Source organism: Arvicanthis niloticus (assembly GCF_011762505.2).
Source record: "Arvicanthis niloticus isolate mArvNil1 chromosome Y unlocalized genomic scaffold, mArvNil1.pat.X SUPER_Y_unloc_2, whole genome shotgun sequence".
In the NCBI taxonomy this organism is placed as follows: domain Eukaryota; kingdom Metazoa; phylum Chordata; class Mammalia; order Rodentia; family Muridae; genus Arvicanthis; species Arvicanthis niloticus.
In genome coordinates this window covers 4,328,150-4,350,825 of record NW_023044979.1, presented here as the reverse complement: position 1 = coordinate 4,350,825, position 22,676 = coordinate 4,328,150, and the positions used below count along the sequence as shown (strand labels likewise).

At 41.0% G+C, this 22,676-nt stretch overlaps 1 protein-coding gene across 1 annotated transcript; it reads left to right on the top strand.

Moving 5' to 3' along the window:
- Nucleotides 1-18,820: 18,820 nt before the first annotated feature.
- LOC143433974 (uncharacterized) lies at nt 18,821-21,392 on the top strand. The gene is made up of 3 exons (XM_076706176.2): nt 18,821-18,854; nt 19,054-19,114; nt 20,381-21,392. Exons 1-3 carry the CDS (start codon nt 18,821-18,823, stop codon nt 21,390-21,392), a joined length of 1,107 nt encoding a protein of 368 aa, XP_076562291.2.
- The last annotated feature ends 1,284 nt before the right edge of the window (nt 21,393-22,676 follow it).

The following is a 22,676-nucleotide window of genomic DNA, read 5'->3' as shown; positions in this document are numbered from 1 at the left end:
GACTGTGTGGCTCTTGGCAACTTATCCTTTGATTATCTGTGGGGTTCTGTGAATATCAGTCTTTGCTTACTTTGTTAGTATGCTAGTTTTGGAGGTAAATGGCTGGAAAAACTTTAGGTTCTTTTGAGAAGCCTTTCTCTAAGTAAGAGAGAAGATCTCAGAATAATAATAAAACAAACCATTAAGATATGAAATGAGCCGAGCAATGGTGGCTCACACCTTTAATACCAGCACTTGGGGGGCAGAGGCGGTTGGTTGGATTTCTGAGTTCAAGGCCAGCCTGGTCTACTGAGTGAGTTCCAGGACAACCAAGGCTATACAGAGAAACCCTGTCTCAAAAAACAAAAAAAGATATGAAATGAATACCTTGTAGGCCTGATATTTCTTCTTTGTGTAATAGGGATAATATTGACTCAGTAGGACCATCAAGAATAATGGTGGCCACCTTAACCTTAACCCTGAGCCCAACTCTATCCTAACCCTCACCTCTAAATTTCCTAATGTCCTAAACCTCATTCTAAAAACCCTTATCCTAATCCAAACCATGACTGTTTAATCCCCTAGCCCTAACTCAAATCCTGCTTGCTGTGGGGCATATTTCTTAATTACAACTTTTGAAGTGAAAAACCCTTTATTAATCTTGCTCTTTTGATATGTTCAGATCCACCTTTAATCTGGGCTACAGATTCTTTTGACAACCCACATATATAAAGGACATTGAACAGGGTGGTGTTTTGTTTTTTGTACTTGCCCTACCTTTTTTTTTAAAAAAAAATGTGATTTGTTTGTTTATTTGTGTTTTAAAACTGCTATTAGTAAGCACTTATCTCTTCAGAATTCTGGTATACACTGAAATCAGGTCTAATATCCTGCAGCATAAAATCAACCAGTCCTTGATTTTCTAATTTACCTTGCCCAACAGCCTTTACTGGGACATTCTATTAAATAATCTTTCTATATACAAAGATTCTTTTCTGTATGATTTGAGCTATGTTTATCTACATAATGTGTACTAATAGAACTGTTGTTTTTTCTCTACTTTTCCACTAATGAAGATGTCCTGGCTACCAATAGTGCTCAACTGTGTTTCCCTTACGTCTCTGGCTTTTCTTCAGGGTTGACTGATACCTGTCATCTGGTGCAAGGGAGCTGCAGTTTCCCTGAGCCCAGCATGAAGCCACAAAATAAGTCTCTTGTTTCCTAAAATCCCTCTTTAGTGTTAATGGTGTTAGCATTCTACTCTACCTCACAGTTATCTGATGACAGCCAGGTATCCTCCTCCCCATAGTTACCTCTCTTTAAAGACAGATGGAATATGTTCTATGGGTGTGAGGGGAGGTGTGGGTGAAGGGGATGATTCAGCAGGCTCATGCCTTCTGCTGAGATATTTCTTCCCATGGAGGGACCATGCCTCACACTGAGACAGCTCTTCCCCAGGAGCAACTGGCCACAAGACTGTATAGAACAGAATATAGTTTATCCAGGACATGGGGAGGAGAGTTAAGAGGGTAGTAGATCCAGCGAAAAGCAGAGAGTGGCAGAGTAGAGAAGTAGAGGCCAGGCATGAGCATGTGGAGAGAGAATGGGGAAGGGAAGAGCCCAAGAGGGCCAGAGTAAGAGAGAACAAAAGGGCAAGAGATCAAAAGAGAGGAAGGGGCAAGTAACTACATTTCCAGTGGGTCAGGCCTATCTGGCTGTTGCCAGGTAAACATGGGGGGGGGAGCTTACCTAGCTGTTGCCAGGAAACTATGGTGGAGTTTAGACAGAATGCTAAGAAATAACCAGGATATTCTTCCTCTTGTGGGTCAGATTGACACCTCCACTGTACACTGAGTACTGGGCTATGGAAGCTGTACACCTTGATTATGGGAAGAAGGCAAGTGCTGTGAGGAAAGCTCAGGTAAGGTCTGGAGTCAGGTCCTGGTAGGTACAGGATCATTGCTCTCAGAGGGGAGGAGCAGGCAGCTGATCAGCCAGAGCTGCAATGCTGGGTTCTCCCCCAGGGCTGGGTGGGGTGAGATTCCTCTTTGAAGACAGAAACAAAAGCTAATGGAATGCACACCACTCCTGAGATCTGGACAAGGTCTGACCCTGGTCTGGAAGCACACTTTAACCTTGAGGAGTGGTAAGACTCACTGGCCAATCAAGGCTCCCAGGCAGACCTGCAAATCAGATAATGAGGCAGGTTCTTCCAGGTGCCATTCTGTAAGTTTGCTGTGCCTGTGCAGTCTTGAATGGTCATCTGTGCCCTGCTCTGATCTCTGTGTCGGGTGCTGTGTGGAGACCTCAGGGAAGCTCTGAAATCGAGTCATTCAGGACATGGGGAGGAGAGTTAAGAGGTAGTAGAGGCAGAGAAAAGCAGAGAGTGGCAGAGTAGAGAAGTAGAGACCAGGCATGAGTATGTGGAGAGAGAACGGGGAAGGGAAAAGCCCAAGAGGGCAGAGAAAGACAGAACAAAAGGGCAAGAGATCAAAAGAGAGGAAGGGACATTTAGCCACCTTTCCAGTGGGTCAGGCCTACCTGGCTGTTTCCAGGTAAGTATGAAGTGGAGTTTAGACAGAATGCTAAGAAATAACCAGGTCATCCTTCCTCTTGTAAGTCAGATTGATACGTCCACTGCACACTGAGTACTGGGCTATGGAAGCTGTTCACCTTGATTACAGGAAGAAGAAGGCAAGTGCTGTGAATGAAGCTCAGGTAAGGTCTGGAGTCAGGTCCTGGTAGGTGCAGGATCATTGCTCTCAGAGGGGAGGAGCAGGCAGCTGAACAGCCAGAGATGGAATGCTGGGTTCTCCCCCAGGGCAGGGTGGGGTGAGATTCCTTCTAAAGGATATGTATACATGCTAATTGAGTACAAACTTCTAAGATTTGGAAAAGGTCTGGCCCTGCATGAGAAGCACACTTTAACCTTGAGGAGTGGTAAGACTCAATGGCCAATTGAGGCTTCCAGGCAGACCTGTCAATCAGACAAGGAGGCGGGTTCTTCTGGGTCACATTCTGCAGGTTCACTGTGCCTGTGCAGGCTTGAATGGTCATCTGTGTCCTGTTCTGAGCTCTGTGTTGGGTGCTGTGTGGAGACCTCAGGGAAGCTGTGAAATCTCGTCATGGTGAGCACAGGATCACTGCCCACAACGGGTAGGGGCAAGTAGCTGAGCAGTGGGAGCTGGGGTGCTGGGTCCTCTCTGGGGCTGCATGGCAAGCATCAGCCAGATGTGACCACCTGTGAGGTCCCTGGTGATGCCCCACGCGTGGTAGATCAGGCAGTGACCTCTGAGTAACTTCACTGTCATGGCTGATTCTGAATCTGCCCAAAACATTTGGACCAGTTGCTTTCTTGTAGAAACACGGGTGGTTTCTCTGACTCTGCAGCACGTGTGTCCAAACCCTTTTGTCTTTTATAGAATGCATTAGGAAGACAGGCATAATCCTAATAGATCTGCTTTTATATGTTACTTGGGTTTTTGTTTGTTTAGTTTTTGTTAATTTTTTCTGTTGCACTTTTTTATATTTCTTGACTTTATATGTTTATTGTTTGATTATTATGTGACAAAGGGACTTCCGCCCCCCCCCCCAATCTATTTGTCATTTTAGATGCTTCTTGTACCTTAATAGTCATCTTCTTTAGTTTTGGAAATTTTTCATTTATGATTTCATTGGTAAGTTTTCTAGATCTTTGGGCTGATATTCTTCTTCCTCTATATCATTTGTAGTTTTTGCCTTCTCATATGTTTCAGAATTCCTAGTTGTCCTAGTTGTTTAGTGCCAGGAAACTTTTAGACTCAACCTTTTTTTATTATTGGTTGATGTATCCACTTTGTTGTATTCATTAATAATGTCTGAGACCCTCTCTTCCTTTCCTGTTCCCTGGTTGAACCTTATCTCTGTAAACAGAGTTTTCAGGGCACAGGAAATTTTAATGGCCTGCTCTCAGGGACTAAGTAACTGCTTATGTCAGTCCCTGCCTCCATCACCTGCTGCTGTTCCCAAGTTTGCTTTATACACACAGGGACCATCAGCTACAGTCGCCATCTAGGTTTGTTTCCTGTCTCTGTTCTCTGCACATGCCCCCTCTCTATTTTTTCTCTACCCTCATTACTGTCTCTCTGCTCCCTGTCTGTCTGCCTGTCTGCTGGTCCACTTGTGCATATCAATCCCTTCCCCATGTTCTCACTCATCTCCCTGCCCCTCAAAAACTCTTTTGCAACATATCTGTTTTACGTTTCATTTCTCAGGACCTGCCATGATAGGATAGGTTGGCTCTTTTGGTCACTTATTTTTTCTGGCTGTTATTTATTATATTCCTATGCTGGTGGGTTGGCATCTGGGTTTGAGTTGATTAATGATCTAGGTACCGGTTTCTGGGTTTGTCTTATTTGCGTGGGAGTTTTGTTCCTGAGTTACTGTTTAATGTATGGATTTGCAGAGAGACTTCCCTGAGTGTTGTCTCTTTTACTGACCTGATTGTTTGTTATGTTCAGGAGGGAATGCTTGCTAATGTTGAAAGCTGGGAGAAGAGGTGGGCAGGAAGAGATGATCTTAGTAATCTACAAGGAGACTTTTCATTAGCATGGTTAGGCTGCTTCTGGTGTTTAGTACAGTACTAGAGGCAACTGTGAAAACTGCATTTGGGATAACAAATAGTGTGATAGATCTATGGAAACTCACATTGTGTTTTTTCTGGCATGGCATGTGGGTGAACAGGAACTATCTGCCCAAGTTGGGGCTATGATACAGGGATGAGGCAGAAAAGGAAGGGCATGTGGGGATTGTCTGCAGTATCTTTAGGATGCATGCACAAGGGGAGAGGTAATTTCCACTAGTATTTTTTTTTTCAATGGTGAGGGCCAATGGTATACTGTTCCAGGTTTCAGGGCAACCGATATTAGGGTTTTCAGTCACAGACAGTGAGGTAGGCCTTTGGATAAAGTACCTGTTCTACTGTCAGGCATGGCTTGCAGGTAAACAGTAGTATCTTTTGATAATAAGGGGCTTAGTCAATAAGATGAGTTTATGAAGTCCAACCAACTCTGTTCTTGAGATTGCACAAAGTCCACTTGAGCAGACATCCTATGACAAAACCCTCTTATCAACAGCCAGTCAAGGTACAACTGCAGGGTTTAGCTACATATAAATAACTAATAAACCTTAAAGAGGATAAGAAAGGTTAGCCTACCCATCATAGTCATCAGATGGTTTTGTCCCCTTGATTTGTTCTTGCCAATTATGCCAGACATGCTGTTTCTAAAAAATTAAGTTGCTGACCTGTATGTTAATGCCCAATCTTGCTGTAACTACAATAAATACTCAGCACCCCTAGACTCGGTCTCTCAGTTTGGACCTGATGTGAGATTGACTGGTGTGAATTCTTGTTACTGAGCTCATAATACAGACCTTTGTGTATTTGCATTGCAATAGGTTCTTGGTAGTCTCTGGGGTGCCAGTGACTTGGGCACAATATCTTGGTACATGGACTGGAACCCCAATACACTCAGGAATCCCAGCTAAAGAGTTGAGTTGTGGCCCTCTCTACTCCATGCTTGGTGTTCACTGTTTCTTGGCCCAAGTTGTCGCTCCAGTCTGTGGATCAGGTTAGAGAGAGAGAGAGAGGGGGGGGCGGGAAGAGAGAGAGAGGATGAAGGGAGAGAGACTCGAAGAATGGAGACAAGACAGAGGTTCTAATCAAGTCTCATTTATTGAAGGGAAAAATCTGGGTTATTTATACGCTTTTGCCATGTGCCTTGTAGGTGCAAAAATACCAGGAGCCTTGCAGGTGTGGATATGATGTAAGCCTTACAGGCGGGTATAGCGTGGATAGCATGTGCACCATGCGCCTTGCAGCTGGGGGCAGTAAACAGCAAAACAAAATATGTGGGATATCAGAGTGTGCTTCAGCTGTTGTAGGTTGTTGAAAAACAAGTCTCAAGTCAGGGTATATGTCTTGAGATGGTTGCAAAGCTGATAGCCGCTTTCTGCTAATAGTCGGCTCCCAACAGTTTTATAATATTAACTTTATATATTTTGTTCATTGTTTTCAAGACTAACTTTCTCTGTGAAGTCCTTGCTGTGCTGATAGTAGATACAGAAACCACAGAAGCCACCTGACATGTTTTTGTAAAATAAGCACATGCTTTTGTGCAGATCTTTTTTCACATCTTTAATTTTAAAATTTGGTGAAATATATATATTATATTTCTCTGGATGGCATGTGTTCATGATATCAATGCTGCCTGAGGCTCCAGACTCATTCGAATCCAGGTGTATGTTTCTCTGCCTTACTCTTGTGTTTGTTCTGAAAGTTTTGAATAAGAGAATTGTGCCTGTGGGCCTGAATATGAATGTCATGTGCGCCTCATCTTTATTGTTGTCAGAAGATGGCCTCAGAACTTTTGATCTTGAAGTAATGGGTAGTTGTTGATCCCCATGTAAATACTAGAAATTGACCACCATTATGTGGAAGACCAGTGGGAGCTTTCCGCTCCTGAGCTATCTTTCCCACTCTATGTTCCTTATTTCTCATCAGCATATACATTACTAATATTTTCATCTGTCCATGATAATCATGTATACTATTATAACCAATTAATCCTTTCCACCTGTACCCATAAAAGCCCTCATATACCTTATTTCTGGAACAATAAAGTAGAATTGACTCACTGTGCTGGTCTCCGGAGTTAATTTTATAATACAGCCATCTCAAGCCAGATTGCCATGGCTGTTCCCTTTGTCCTCACTGTTTGGTGGCTAACAACCACCCAAGAATAAAGAAGACCCACACCAAAGCTGCCACCCTTTGTGGCACAGTAGGAAAAATGTCAGTGTGTTTTACATTCCTGTGTTTAGCCTTTCCCATTCTTCAGGTTTCTCACAAATTCTCCTGTCTTTCCATGAAACCATCACTGGTGATGCTGTGACAAGATGAATATGAGTGGGCTGGCACTGCAGTCACCTTTGAGAGGATATCTGTCCTTTTTGGTGTTTGTACAATGGATCCTTCTACATTGTTAAACTGACCAAAGGGGTGATATAGAAAGAGCAGCAGTTATGGTGCCTCAGAGTAGAGTCCTTTTAAGGGGACAAAATAAAACAAAAGAGATGACAAAGATTCTTCAAATAAGACAGACATGGAAGGCAGCACACATGGAAGGATTCTGTTATGTGAGTCGGGTAACATCCACAATACACAAAAGCCAGACTGTTAGGACCATCATAATTTCTATTCAGGACTTAGTTAAGAATATAATTAGTGTGGGGAGCAGCTACAGATGAGTTCCACCAGAATCTCCAGCTTGGATGAGGACAGGTCTCTGTAGATGCCTCTGCCTGCAGGGGGTACAGGGTGGAGTGCCAGCAGGGAAGGTCCACTGCTGCCTCTGTCACAGCCTCCCACCAAGTCTCTGCAATGGAGAGGGGAGAATTCTGAAGGCGTTTTGGGAGAGCTGGCATCTTCTGAATTGTCACCGCTCTTTGCTAAGCCAGGAGGTGCCAGCCAGGTAGCAGGCATGTCTAGCCCAATGTTAACAGCTCTCGCTGAACTGGTGAGGTGCCTGTGAGATGCTGCAGGCTGGCTGGTGAAGAGGGGAGGATCCATGACAGAAGCTCTCAGACAACGGGATCATTCTTTCATGCACTTTACTTCTGAATTAGGCTCAATATATACAGTTTGGGGTGGGTTAAGATTTTGGCAGCAGGTAACCCCTACTGGCTCGGTCTGAGAGCTTGGGGATGCCTCATTTGCATGTGGGGAGACCCTGAGCCATTATTCCCATGTGACCAATGGCCATAAACCTCTCTCTGTGGGAGGGGCTGTAAAGGGCAGAAGCTGAGAGAGCCAGGGGCACAGGAAGAAAGCTGACCGCCTTCCATCCCAGGGGGTTCTCTGGGGTTCAAAGCTTATTCAACCAGGCACCCAGCTGTCTCTCATAGCTCAGTGCCCCACAAATTAGGGCAGTATTATGCTTATTTTAGAAAGAAAACAGTCAAGAGTCCCACCTAAAAACCAATGTCATGCTTTGTATTGGGTGTTAGAAGACTGATATTTTTGACATTTTTGTAAGGCCAGTAGTTTGGTGAAAAAAATTGAGGAATTTTGGACAACCTCTTATAAGTTTAGATTCAACCACTGATTCTCTTCTATTACAATCGTGTGTAATATATGAAGAATGAAATTTTGAGGAAATACTCCTAGCATCATTTTTAACATGGGTTATGTTTTATAAGGTGAAATGTGTATCTATTATGAGTTGGACAATATTCCATAGCCCTTCACAAAAGGATATAACTTGAGCCAGCTGTTTGCTTCATCAGAACCCTGCATGAAGAGCAGGTACCTGCTGCTCCTACATCACATTTAAATCAGGGAGCAGGCATGGTTACTGTAGTGAAGGACACAGTCTGTTAGTGAGAAGTACTCTTTGATAGTGAGATGGTGTTCTATATTTGATAAATATTGATTGCTGGTGATTATTGATTACTATCAATTATTGATTAGCATTGACTATTGATCAGCATCAATTATTGATTATTGATTGGTGTTGATTATTGATTACCATTGATTTAGACTTGGCCTCAGTATTTAAAAAGGCTGTTCAGTTTTCCTCAGCTGTATGTAGACCCTGGCATGCTGAAGTAAGCAAAGGTCTTTCCTTTCATCTGGGATATTGAGATACATCTATATATGACAAAGAGAATCAAGAGTGAGAATTTATTTTCTACATAACATTTCACAAGATCAAACATAAGTGTTGAGGACTTTTGTCCCTTGAATTACTAAAGAGACCCACTGCAGTTTGAAAGTGATCATCCTTTACACATGCCTGCTTAGGCTTAAGATTGCACGTTTAGCAAAATCAACTTCTGTTGACCTTCTGTTAAGGTCTGTTGAAATTTCATGTCTAGGTTATCCCTTGATCTTCTGAAGAATCTCTGTATCTTCAAGCTTTTCTTTGTACTATTTTACCTCTTAGTGAACATTACTCGATATCCTTGCTTGGGCTGAGTATGACTTCCCTTGAGTATGACTTCTAATGGAATCATCCTGTGTTTTGACTCTCCTCAATGTAGACTGGATACAGGATATGATTGAACTTAGATGACAGCCAGTTTGTCATAAATGTTGATCTGAAGACAGATACTTTAATCCCATAGGTATTTCCCAAAACTTTTATTATCTAAGTGCCTTAAATATCTCATTTATTTCTTCAGAACTTCCAAAGGCTTTGTATGCTTTCTTTTCCAAAGGCTTTTGTATGCTTTCTTTTCCAAAGGCTTTTGTATGCTTTCTTTTTCTTTATTAAAATCATTTACATCTTTAGATCATTCTAACATTTTATAAATGTTAATACCATAGCATACAATAGGCTTAACAAAAAATTCCCAATCTATTGTGAGAATATTTATATAGCTGTGGGAAAGAAGCAATTTATATCCTCTCTTTCTAAGTTCTCAGTGGCACCACATTTCAAAATTATCATAATTGACCCTAGGATAATGGTGAACTAATTGGTTTTACATACAGAAAATTGACAAAGTGTTTCTTATGAGACTGTATACATCCTGCAATCAGTCACATAAAAAATACTTTACTCAGTACATCTGGAGACAAATTTACATTACCTTAATAGTTATTCCCCCTCCAATTGTACAAATACTGGACAGCCATGTCATGGTTTTTTGTTTTGTTTTTTGATAGAGGTTTAGTAACAATTAAAAAGCCCTGCTATGAATATTTTCCTTTTTTCTTTTTCTTTTTTTTTTTTTTTTTTTGGTTTTTCAAGACAGGGTTTCTCTGTGTAGCCTTGGATGACCTGGAACTCACTCTGTAGACCAGGCTGGCCTTGAACTCAGAAATCCGCCTGCCTCTGCCTCCCAAAGTGCTGGGATTAAAGGTGTGTGCCACCACCGCCCGGCTTTTTTTTCCATTAAACTCATGCAGAGTCACACGGGGAAAGCGGGATTCGAACCAGGAGAGGGCATGGGAGAGCCCTCTGCAGGCGGCCACCTTAGCCACTATGCCATCACTGGCTTGCTCTGCTGTGATTATTTTAATTCAACAAAACTGAAGGTATGAAAATGGTTATGGTTTAATTTAGAAGATAAGATAAGCCTTGTGCTGGATCTGCCTATCTTTGGATATTTATTTGTTTTTTAAAGAGGTTTTACTAGATATAAATATCTTTTAATTTATTAACATATTTATGCCTACATAAAATTTAAAATATGTATATATCATAATAAAGTCATAGATGTGTTAGTCTTGTATGAGTGAGGAGAATGTCTAATATTAATAACATCTTCTGGTCTAGGAGTAGTAAACTCTTTAAAACATGTTACCTATTCCAAGGAAAGATTCAGACCCATATTAACATTTTATATTTATTGTCCCTGTGTGGATATGTCGACTAAATATATTTTTGTCCTTTCATATCAATTTTTAAGTTTATATTCATTAGGAACAAAAAGGAACTAGGGTCAACTTAACAAGTTTAATTTAATTTTGAAGTGAGAAACCCTGCATTAATCTTGCTCTTTTGAGATGTTCAGATTCATCTTTAATCTGGGCTACAGATTCTTTTGACAACCTACATATATAAAGGACATTGGACAGTGCAGTGTTTTTGTTTTTTGTCATTGCCCTACATTTTTACAAAACAAAGGTAATTTGTTTGTGTCTTAAGGCTGGCATTACAAAGTACTTTTCTCTTCAGAATCCCATATACACTGAATATCAGCTGTAATATCCTGCATCATGAAAATAATCAGTCCTTGTTTTTCTAATTTACCTTGTCTAACAGCCTTTATTGGGAGATTCTATTAAATCCCCTTTTTACATACATGGAAAGATTTATTCTCTCTAAGATTTGAGATATGTTTATCAAGAGAACCTGTACTAATACAACTCGGGTTTTTCTGCACTTTGCCAGTGATGTACTGGCTAACAGTAGTGCTCAACTGTGTTTCACTTATGATCCTGGTTTTTTTTTTTCCCAGGGTTGATTGATACCTATCATCTGGTAAAAGGAAGCTGCAGTTTCCCTGAGCCCAGCATGAAGCCACAAAATAAGTCTCTTGTTTTCTAAAATCCCTCTTTAGTGTTAATGGTGTTATCATTCTGTCTAAAACTCTACCTCACAGTTACCTGGTGACAGCCAGGTATCCTCCTCCCCATAGTTACCTCTCTTTAAAGGCAGATGGAATATGGGGGAAGGGGATGTCTCAGCAGGCTCATGCCTCCAGCTGAGATATTTCTTCCCCTGGAGGGACAATGCCTCATGCTGAGACAGCTCTTCCCCAGAAGCAACCCACCACATGACAGTACAGTATAGAATATAGTTTATTCAGGACATGGGGAGGGGAATTAAGAGGGTAGTAGAGGCAGAGAAAAGCAGAGAAAGGCAGAGTAGATAAGTAGAGGCCAGGGATGAGCATGTGGAGAGAGGGGGGAAGGGACGAGCCCAAGAGAGCAAGAGAAAAAGATAACAATAGATAAAGAGATCAAATGAGAGGAGGGGGCAAGTAGCCACATTTACAGGTTGTCAGTCCTACCCTGTAGATGCCAGGTAACCATGGGGGGGAGCATACCTAGCTGTTGCCAGGTAACTGGGGTGGACTTTAGACAGAATGCTAAGAAATAGCTGGAGCATCCTTGCTCTTATGGGTCAGATTGATGCCTCCACTGCACACTGAGTACTGGGCTATGGAAGCTATTCACCCTGATTACAGGAAGAAGAAGGCAAGTGCTGTTAGGAAAACTCAGGTAAAGTCTGGAGTCAGGTCCTGGTAACTACAGAATCATTGCTCTCAGAGGGGAGGAGCAGGCAGCTGAACAGCCAGAGCTGGAATGCTGGGTTCTCCCCGAGGGCTGGGTGAGGTGAGATTCCTCTTTGAAGACAGAAACAAATGCTAATGGGGTGAAAACCCCTCCTGAGATCTGGAAAAAGTCTGACCCTGGACCGGAAGCTCACTTTAACCTTGAGGAGTGTTAAGACTCACTGGCCAATCAAGGCTTCCAGGCAGACCTGCCAGTCAGACAAGGAGGCGGGTTCTTCCGGGTGCCAATCTGCAAGTTAGCTGTGCCTGTGCAGGCTTGTATGGTCATCTGTGTCCTGCTCTGAGCTCTGCTGTGGGTGCTGTGTGGAGACCTCAGGGAAGCTCTGAAATCCAGTCATGGTGAGCACAGGATCACTGCCCACAATGGGTAGGGGCAGGTGGCTGAGCGGTGGGAGCTGGGGTGCTGGGTGCTCTCTGGGGCTGTATGGGAAGCATCCGCCAGATGTGACCACCTGTGAGGTCGCTGGTGATGCTCCTCACATGTTAGGTCAGGAGGTGACCTCTGAGTAACTTCACTGTCATGGCTGATTCTGAATCTGCCCAAGACATTTGGACCAGCTGCTTTCTTGTAGAAACATGGGTGGTTTCTCTGACTCTGCAGGACATGTGTCCAAACCCTGCTGTATTTTATAGTATACATTAAGAAGACAGGAATAAATCTAACAGATCTGCTTTCATACATTACTTGTTTTTGTTTTGTTTAGTTTTTGTTAATTTTTTTCTGGAACAGTTTTTTATGTTTTTTTTTTTTTACGTTTAGTGTTTGATTATTATGTGGTAAAGGGACTTTTGTTTTTCTTCAATATGTTAAGTGTTTTGGATGTTACTTGTACATTAACAGTCATCTTCTTGGGTTTATTAAAAGTTTCCTGTATGATTTCGTTGAAAATATTTTTTATAAGCCCTTTGTGCTAATAGTCACCTTTCTCTATTCCAATCATCTGTAGTTTCCCCTTCTCATATGTTTCAGAATTTCTGGTTGTTTAGGGCCAGAAAACTTTTCGAATCCACATTTTTCGACTGATGTATCCATTTTGTCATAGTCATCTTTAATTTCTGAGTCTCTCTCTTTCTTTCCTGTTCCCTGAGTGAACCTTGTCTCTGTAGTTGTCAGTGCACAGGCAATTTCAATGCTCTGCTCTCAGGGACTTAGCAACTGCTTAAGTCATTCCCTGCCTCCATCACCTGCTGCTGTTGTCAGGTGTGCTTTACATACACGAACCACCAGCTACACAACTCTCTCTGTTCCCTGTCTCAGTTCATGCCTTCTCTCTATTCTCTTTGTTTACTCTCAGCGCTCTCTCTCTGCTCCCTGTTTGTCTGTCTGTCTGCAGGTCCTCTTCTGTGCCTCTATCTCTCCCCCAGGTTCTCACTCATCTCCCTGCCCCCAAACAACCTCTTTTGCACCATATCTGTTGCATGTTTTAATTCCTCAGGACCTGCTGTGATAGGATAGCTTGGGGCTTTTGGTGACTTATTTTTCAGGCTGTTATTTATTATATTCCTATGCTGGTGTCTAGGCCTCTGGGATTGAAGTGATTATTATCTCGGTACTGATTTCTGGATTTGTCTTGCTTGGGTGGGAGTTTTGTTCCTGGGTTGCTATTTGATGTCTGGATTTACAGAGAAAGTTGCCTGATGTAGCCTCTTTTACTGACATGTTTAGTGGGTATCCTCAAGAGGGAATGCTTGCTAATGTTGGGAGCAGGGAGAAGAGTTGGGCAGGAAGAGATGATCTTAGCAATCCACAAGGAGATAGAGTCAGGACAGAGGTAAAGCTGCCTCTGGTGTTTAGTACAGTGCTAGGGGAAACTGTGATCATTGCATCTGGGATAACAGACAGTGTGATAGATATATAGAAAGCTTACCTGTTTCCTGGCAGGTAAAGTATGTGGTTGAACAGGGACTGTCTGCCCAAGTGGGGCTGAGACACAGGGATAAGGCAGGAAAGGAAGGGCAGGTGGGCATTGTCTATCTTATCTATAAGATGATGCACAGGGAGACAGGCAACTTCCACTTGTATTCTGTCTCAGAGCAAGTGCAACTGATATTAGGATCTGCAGTAACAGATAGTGAAGTAGGTCTTTGGACAAAGTACCTTTTCTACTGAAATGCATAGCTTGTGGTTGAACAGGAGCATCTTTCAATAATAAGGGCCTCAGGCACAAAGATGAGTTTGTAAATCCCAATTAATTGTGTTTCTGAGAGTACACAATGTCCACTTGAGCAAACATCCTATGACAAGCCCACCTTGTCCACAGCCAGTCAAGGTACAACTGCAGGGTTAAGCTACATATTGATAACTAATACACCTTACAGAGAAAAAGTTAGTCTACCCATCATGGTTGTCAGATGATTTTTTGCCCTTTTGATTGGTTCCTACAGATTATGCCAGACATGTAGTTTTTAAAATGTTAAGTTGCTGACCTGTGTGTTAATGTCCCAATCTCGCTGTAACTACAATAAATACCCAGCACTTCTAGACTTGGTCTCTCAGTTTAGATCTCACGTGAGGCTGACTGGTGAAAATCCTTATTACAGAGCTCATAATAAAGACCTCCATGTCTTTGCATTGCAATAGGCTCCTTGTTGGTCATTGTTCTCTCTGTGGCTTGGACATAACATCTTAGTGCATTGACCTAAGATACTCAGGACTCCCAACTAAAGGATTGAAAGGCCGGTTGTTAAGATGAACCATTGTTCTGCCTGTGTCAGTGACTTCTCTGCCAGATTTTTGTGTATGCCTTGGTTTTCAGGTTTTTCTTGAGTATATGTGGAGGGAGATGACTAAATTGAACCTGGAACCCTGCTATACTGGATATGCTGGACAGTCGCAGCCCCAAAGGGCTTCAAAGGTGTTTTAGAGCCTGGTATAGTGGACAGTGTTTCTCTGGTCTTAATTTCTGGTAAGGGTAGAGAAGACTTGGAACCCTGCTACAGTGCTCACAGCTACCTGCCTGTCTTCATTTTCTCCACTGTCCAAGTGGGAGAATCGGCTGGGTAGCCTTTACTGTCCCCTTGTGTCTGTTTATTTTGTGTGTGGCACTTTGTTATTCTCTCATTGATGAAATAAGACCGACTCCACCCTAGTCGATTTAGTTACTAGCCCCACACCTTGGGTTAAATCCTTCTTAACAACAGGACCTAGACCCATTGACTAGTCCATGACAGAGAGCTCTTCCAGACAGCATCCTGGGCAAAGTCAGGCTCTGCCTACCTTGTTTTATAGCATGGAAAGAGAAAGATCTCATTTCCCACCTCATGAACTACCCTCTGCCCAGTCCATATGTGACTCTGTAGATTTGAACTTGTTAGCTGTCATAAGATGGAAGGTTGTTCTTCAACAATTCTAACAAATTTAGCATATCTTCATTTGACCAGAGATCCTGTCCTTTGTTGGTGATCATTTGAGTTGTGTGGGACAATCTGCTTTTCTGTCCACCTTCCAGCTGCTTTAGCCACATCTTTGGTAGCACTGGCCTGGGAACCCAGTGTTAAAGACACCTCACCCCAGAGCAGCGCAGTCTCTGAGGTCCCCATTCCAGTGTATCCTTCCCTGCTCTGAGCCAGGTGACATCCCTATTTTGTCCTTGCTCAGCCACAACTCCAACTTTTTTTGTGGGGTAGCATGGCCTCTTGTATTGATATGGTTAGCCCATTGGATTTGGGATGTTACAACTTTCTTATTTATTATTGTGTCTGTGTAATAGTTGTCTTAAATTCTCAGCACTCCAGAGCTACAGTCATCTGAAGGAGCCATAATCGAGGGTGTGTCTTCATCAGAATGGCTGGTTGCTATGTCTGTGAAAGATAGTGTTGATGATTGATTAGGAAGGCTCTTCCACTGAGGGTGGCAATATCCCTAAGCAAGTGGTCCTGGGCTGGATGAGAGAGCAGGCTAAGCATGAGACAGTGGTCAAGCAAGAGAGCAAGCCAGGAGACAGAGTTTTTCCATGCTTTTTGCCTTCAGTTTCTAACCTAGCTCCCAAAATAATGGACTGATCTGACCGAACCATGCAGAACAACCATTTATTACCTGAGATGATTTTGCTCAGAGGATTCAATCACAGCAGCAGAGTAGCAAGTTAGAACAACAACATGGTATCAAAGGGATATTTTGCTGCTGTACAGAATCTATGTTGTAGATTGCATTCTTGTGGATAAGAACAAATTTTGGGTAAAGCAGTTTTTGGATTGGTAGGTGTCTCTAACTCTCCACTGGGGGTCCTGCCTGATTGCATTATGTGGCCTCTTCACCATCCATATTTCACTGCTATGCATCTCAGCTAAGATCAACCCCATAGACTCCTTGTCACCCTCCAATTCATGCTCTCTGGCACATCCTAAATGTACTCCCTCCCTTCCCCAGGCAGCTGCAGATTTTGATTCATTTTCCCCCTCTGGCCCTCTCTTGTATCTCACCACAACTTTTGCTGCTTCTACCCGATTCCTCTTTCTTATCTGCTCTCCCATCCAGTTCTCTCTCTTCCATCTGCCTCCTATGATTGCTTATTCCCCCTTCTGATTGGGAATAATTCAACCGTTCTCATTTGGGCCTTCCTTCTTGTTTAGTTTCTTTGTATCTATGGAGTATAGTGTGGGTTTCCTGTATTTTATGATTATTATTCACTTGTGAGTACATACATGCTCATGCTTTTAAGTCTAGGTTACCTCACAGAGATGATAGTATTTAGCTGTATCCATTTGCCTGCAAAATTCATGATGTCATTATATTTAATAGCTGAATAATGTTTCATTTTGTAAATGAACCACATTTTCCATATCCATATTTTGGTTGAGGGGCATCTGGATTCTTTCCAGTTTTAAGTTTTTGTAATTAAAATGGCTATGAACTTAGTAGAGTCCCTACTCTAAGTCGCCTGCCTTCACAGACTCTCTACTGTATCTTCTGTTTGTCCTTTGAGAGGATGTGGGCCCCTGGGTACCCATGATGGTGTATCAAGTCTGTATTGGGTTATGTGCATCCTCGCTACTGAGGCCAGAAGTGTCAGCCCAGTAAAAGGAACAGATTCCAATGATAGACAGCAGCTTTGGGACAGCTCCTGCTACAGTAGTTGTAGGACCATCATGAAGACTGACCTGCAATCTGCTACTTAAGGGCCAGGGTCCTTTGTCCAGCCTGTGTGTGTTATTGTTTGTGGCTCCGTCTCTGAATGTCCCCAAGGATCAAGGTTAGTTAAGTCTGCTGGTTTTCCTGTGGAGTTCCTATCCTCTTCAGGGCCCTCAATCTTTCCCCCCACCCTTCCATCAGAGTTACCAAGGTCTATGCAATGTTTGACTGTGGATCCACTACTGCTTCAGTCAACTGCTGGGTGGAGCCTCTCAATAGACAATTATGCAATGCTCCTGTGTGGGAGCATCAAAGAGTATCCTTAATAATGACATGGATTGGAGCTTGTCCATGTGTGTCTCTAATTGGATGAGTTTTCATTGGCCATTCCTTCAGTCTCTGCTCCAGATTTACCTTAGAAAATTTTCTTAGCCAGGACAAATTTTGTTCTGGGTGTCTCCAGTGCTATGGTTGAATTCTGATCCTTCAGCTTTCTTCTCATGCTCCCATACATTCCCCATTTGGACTCTGTCAATAAATCACATAAGATACTGTGCACACATTTGCTGTTCAATGCTATGCTATTTTGCAAACCTGGTGGTTTTATATTTTAACTTTATTCATTCTGTTTTTGCTTTTCTAGACCAAATTTCCCTGTGAAGCACTTCCTGTTCTAATTGTAGATATAGAAACCACATAAGCCACCTGACATATTTTTGTTAAGTAGGCACATGATTTTGTGCTGCTCTTAGTCTACATCTTTCATTTTGAAATTCAGCAAACTATATACATTATATTCTATTTCTCCAGATGGCTTCTGCTCACATCACTAATATTATCTGATTCTTCAGAGTCATTGAATTGCAGGTGTATGATGTTCTGCCTAACTCTTGTGTTTCTTCTGAAATTTTGGATAAATAAGTGTGTTATACGTGTGTGCATGACTATGAATGTATGCCTCATCTTTACTGTTGTCAGAAGATGGCCTCAGAATTTATGATCATGAAGAAATGGACAGGTGTTGGTCCACATGTGTATGTCAGAAATTGACCACCATTATGTGGAAGACCAGCAAGAGCTTTCAACTCCTGAGCTATATCTCCTGAACTACGTTCTTTATTTCTGATCAACATATACATTACTAATATTTTCACTTGTCTATTTTTAACTGTTTAAACATACATTCCCTTCTAGTAAAATTTAATTAATTTTTCTGTTTAAACTGGTTCACTGCATGTTTTTCAAGATGAATACAGTACTGCAGTGAATGCATAATTCTTTGCAGTATCTTCATTAAAGAACTGTGAGTTCATTCTGTCATTTTTGTTTCCTGCTTTATTTTTGTAGCAGAGTGAGGTTCTTAACATGTAACTTTTGCTGTCCTGAAACTCATTGCATAGACCATGCTGGCATCCAGCTCAATGATATCCACCTGCCTGTACCTCTGCAATTAAAGACATGAGCAAATACACAAAGCATGCCCATCACATTTGTAGTTAGTAATTTTTCATCCAGCTTTTCAGATGTGTGCTCAGTACATTTGATCTGTTTCCCCCTGCATATTTCTCTCAATTGCCATTTGTGTTGCAAGGCTATATCCTATTCTAAGGGTTCAGGAGTGACACAGGTGAACCCTGTTTCAAGGGTTCAAGTGTCAATATTTCAAGTTTCTTCTAAACTGACATAGTGATTATATTATAATTTGTGTGTCAGAAAATAAGTGGAGGAATCACCAGAATTATTTGATTATATTGTCTAGGAAGCATAACTTTACTTTGTATTGATGTCAATATCAGGCTTTGTGTTGTATACATGTATGTGATATTTTAGGAAGCAGTGAGTTTTGATGATGTGCATGTGAACTTCACTGAGGAAGAGTGGAATTTGCTGGATCCTTCCCAGAAAAATCTCTACAAAGATGTGATGCTGGAGACCTACTGGAACCTCACTGCTATTGGTAAGATTGAACTTTTTTTTTTGCTTCTCAAAATAAGAGAAAAATGTTTCTGGGTTACTGATGATCATCTCTTATTTCAATAGAGAACAAGTAATATTGAGTTGAATAAATCGGGTTCATTGCTGTGAAAATTCAGAGGAACTTGAATTTTGCCTAATTCCAATACCATATCATTGATTTTCTTGTACCTTGGTTTTAGGGTATAATTTGGAAGTCCATCATACTGAAGAACAACATCAAACTTCTAGACATCATGAAAGGTATTTTTTGGGGGGACGGGGTTTCAAGACAGGGTTTCTCTGTGTAGCCATGGCTGTCCTGGGACTCACTCTGTAGACCAGCTGGCGTCGAACTCAAAAATCTGCCTGCCTCTGCCTCCCAAGTGCTGGGATTAAAGGTGTGCACCACCACCGCCCGGCCATGAAAGGTAACTTTAATGTTTAATCGAATACAAATATGCTTGTGAGGAAATTTTAATATGATCTGGATGCTCTAAAGGAAAGCAAGTGTGTAAAAATGAGTCATTTTACTGTAGCTATGATTATAATATTCTCCCAAAATTATGTACCTCCATGTCAGTTATCTGATTGGTGTTTTCAAGGCATTTCTGTAAGCAAGAAGAGAAGGAAACAATGCCTTAAGAGATTCCTTTAATTGATTTGTATCTCCATTAGAGCTATGTTGTGGAAATACCAATTTGTATAGTCTCATAATATTTAGATGTTGCACATTGAATAGTGATAAACATGTATCCATAACCTTCTAATAATCAAATAGTCCATGATAAAGTTGGTGACACTCGTATTCTTATAGTGAAATTTTTAATTTTATTCTTTTGTCAATTTATGAGAATCGAGAATGTTGTTTTGGAGAAACATTAATCATGTCTACAATGAACAAAAAGTCAATGCATGTGAATTCAATGTGGAAACATTTTATTTGTTCGGCTTTTTTAATGGCGGTATCAATTGTCAGAATGGATGAAACCATGTGAGCATAGGGATACTAAAAAAAAAAACAACCTCTGTCTATTTCACAACAATGAGAAGATATGTAGTATTCTGCCTTTGGTAGACTTTCTGAATATGATAGGTGTTTACAATTAATTGGTTTTCTGACTTTACCCAAATTCACATTGCAGAAAATCTTTATGGGTACTAGAAGTTTGCAGTTCTTCTGTTCATCCTGTTTCACAGTACTGTTGTGGTGTGATGCATACTACAGGAAAAACTAAGAATGCAATCAGAGTTTTAATGCTCTTAGTTGTTCCATTTTATTCTGACCTATGAATGCATCATGTAGAAATCTCATATAGAAAAAGGATGTTATAAATGTGAGCCATGTAGCAAATACTCTTACCATTACAGGTATTTTCAAGTACAACCGTGAACATCAAAGTGATAAAAGCATAAGATCTGAGTGTTCTATATTATGAGACCAACTGTAAAATTGATTCATAATGATAAAATGATTGATCAGGCTAATAAATGTGGTAAAGCTTTCACATGTGCCCATTACTATTGCAGGCATGAAAGAAGTCATACTGAAGAGAAACCTTATGAATGTAATCAATGTGGTAAAGCCTTTTCATATCACCGTAGTCTCCAAAGACATACAAGAATACATACTGGAGAGAAGCCTCATGAATGTAATCAGTGTGGTAAAGCCTTTTCACAACACATTAATCTCCAAATACATAAAAGAACACATACTGGAGAGAAACCTTATGAATGTAATCAGTGTGGTAAAGCCTTTTCACAACACAGTAGTCTCCAATATCATAAAAGAACACATACTGGAGAGAAACCTTATGCATGTAATCAATGTGGTAAATCCTTTTCACAAAACAGTAATCTCCACAGTCATAAAAGAACACATCTTGGAGAGAAGCCTCATGAATGTAATCAATGTGGTAAAGCCTTTTCAAGTCACAGTTATCTCCAAAGACATAAAAGAACACATACTGGAAAGAAGCCTCATGAATGTAATCAATGTGGTAAAGCCTTTTCCTGTCACAGTAATCTCCAAGTACATAAAAGAACACATACTGGAGAGAAACCTTATGAATGTGATCAATGTGGTAAAGCCTTTTCACAACACAGTAGTCTCCAAAGTCATAAAAGTACACATCTTGGAGAGAAGCCTCATGAATGTAATCAATGTGGTAAAGCCTTTTCAAGTCACAGTAGTCTCCAATATCATAAAAGAACACATACTGGAGAGAAACCTTATGAATGTAATCAATGTGGTAAAGCCTTTTCAAGTCACAGTAATCTCCAAAGTCATAAAAGTACACATCTTGGAGAGAAGCCTCATGAATGTAATCAATGTGGTAAAGCCTTTTCACGTCACAGTCATCTCCAAAGACATAAAAGAACACATACTGGAGAGAAACCTTATGATTGTAATCAAAGTGGTAAAGCCTTTTCACGTCACAGTAGTCTCCAATATCATAAAAGAACACATACTAGAGAGAAACCTTATGAATGTAATCAATGTGGTAAAGCCTTTTCACAACACAGTAATCTCCAAACATAAAAGAACACATACTGGGTAGAAACCTTATGAATGTAATCAATGTGGCAAAGACTTTACAAGTTCCAGTTATCTCCCATATAATAAAAAACCCATACTAGAGAGAAACCTTATGAATGTAATCAGTATGGTAAAGGCTTTACACAACTGGGTCATCTGCAATATCATAAAAAAACCATACCAGAGAGAATTCTTAGATATGTAATCAATGTGGAAAAAATCATTTATAATTGAAAATTCTCCAAAGACATAAATGTTCACATACTGGAGAGAAACTGTGTGAATGTAATTAATATGGTAAAAGCCTTTTCAGAAAATTTTTGTCTCCAAAACCATAAAACAACCCATATTGGAAGGAAACCTATGAATGTAATCATTGTGGTTAAAGTGTTAAAAATTTTCAAAAATTTCTCGCATGCTGAGCAGAACCAAGAATACAGGTCAGCTCATTCGTGAACTCTGTGTTTCAGAAATTTGGTTGACCACAGGATGGTTGAGTATGAATAGGCTGTTGAGAATAGACTATACAGAATATTCTCCCTGACTGTTACTTAGACCCTGTCACAAACTGAATAATGGGCTGGGACTTTCCACAGGTGCTTTCCAATAACCCCCCTTCACTCCCCCTGAATCATGTTTTTTTCCTTGTGGTTTTGCCTTTAAATTCCCTGTGCCTCCAAAGCTCGGGGTCAAATCCCACAGACCCTGCATGGGTTCCGGGTCTTGACCTCAGCATGCTGGTCAAAATATACCTCTTGCTGATTACATCAACTTCTGTGTCTTGTGAGTTATTGGGTGACCATGAATTCCTGAGGCTTGGGTGGGGGGAGTTCTTCCCTTTTGTGAGGACTTTATAGTGGTAAATGTCTTTCCATAAAAATTTTTTCCAAAACATAAAAGAACCCATATTGGACAGAATTAAGAATGTAGTCATTGTGCTAAATCCTTTGCATGTCCCACTAATCTTGAAAACATAAAAGATCTCATATTGGAAGAAACCTCATGAATGTGATCAACGTGGTAAAGACTTTTCACAACTTTAGCATCTCCATTACTATAAAAGAACAGGTATAGGAGAGAAACCTCATGAATGTAATCAGTGTTGTAAAGCATTTGCAAGTCACAGTCATCTGCAGTGACAGGAGAGATCACGTACCAGAGAGAAACCTGCTTGAATATTAACCATGTGGTAAAGCCTTTGCATGTCAGAGTTCTTTACACATACACAAAGAAATCACACTGGAGAGAAGCCTCATTAATGTAATCATTGTGGAAAATCTGACAATT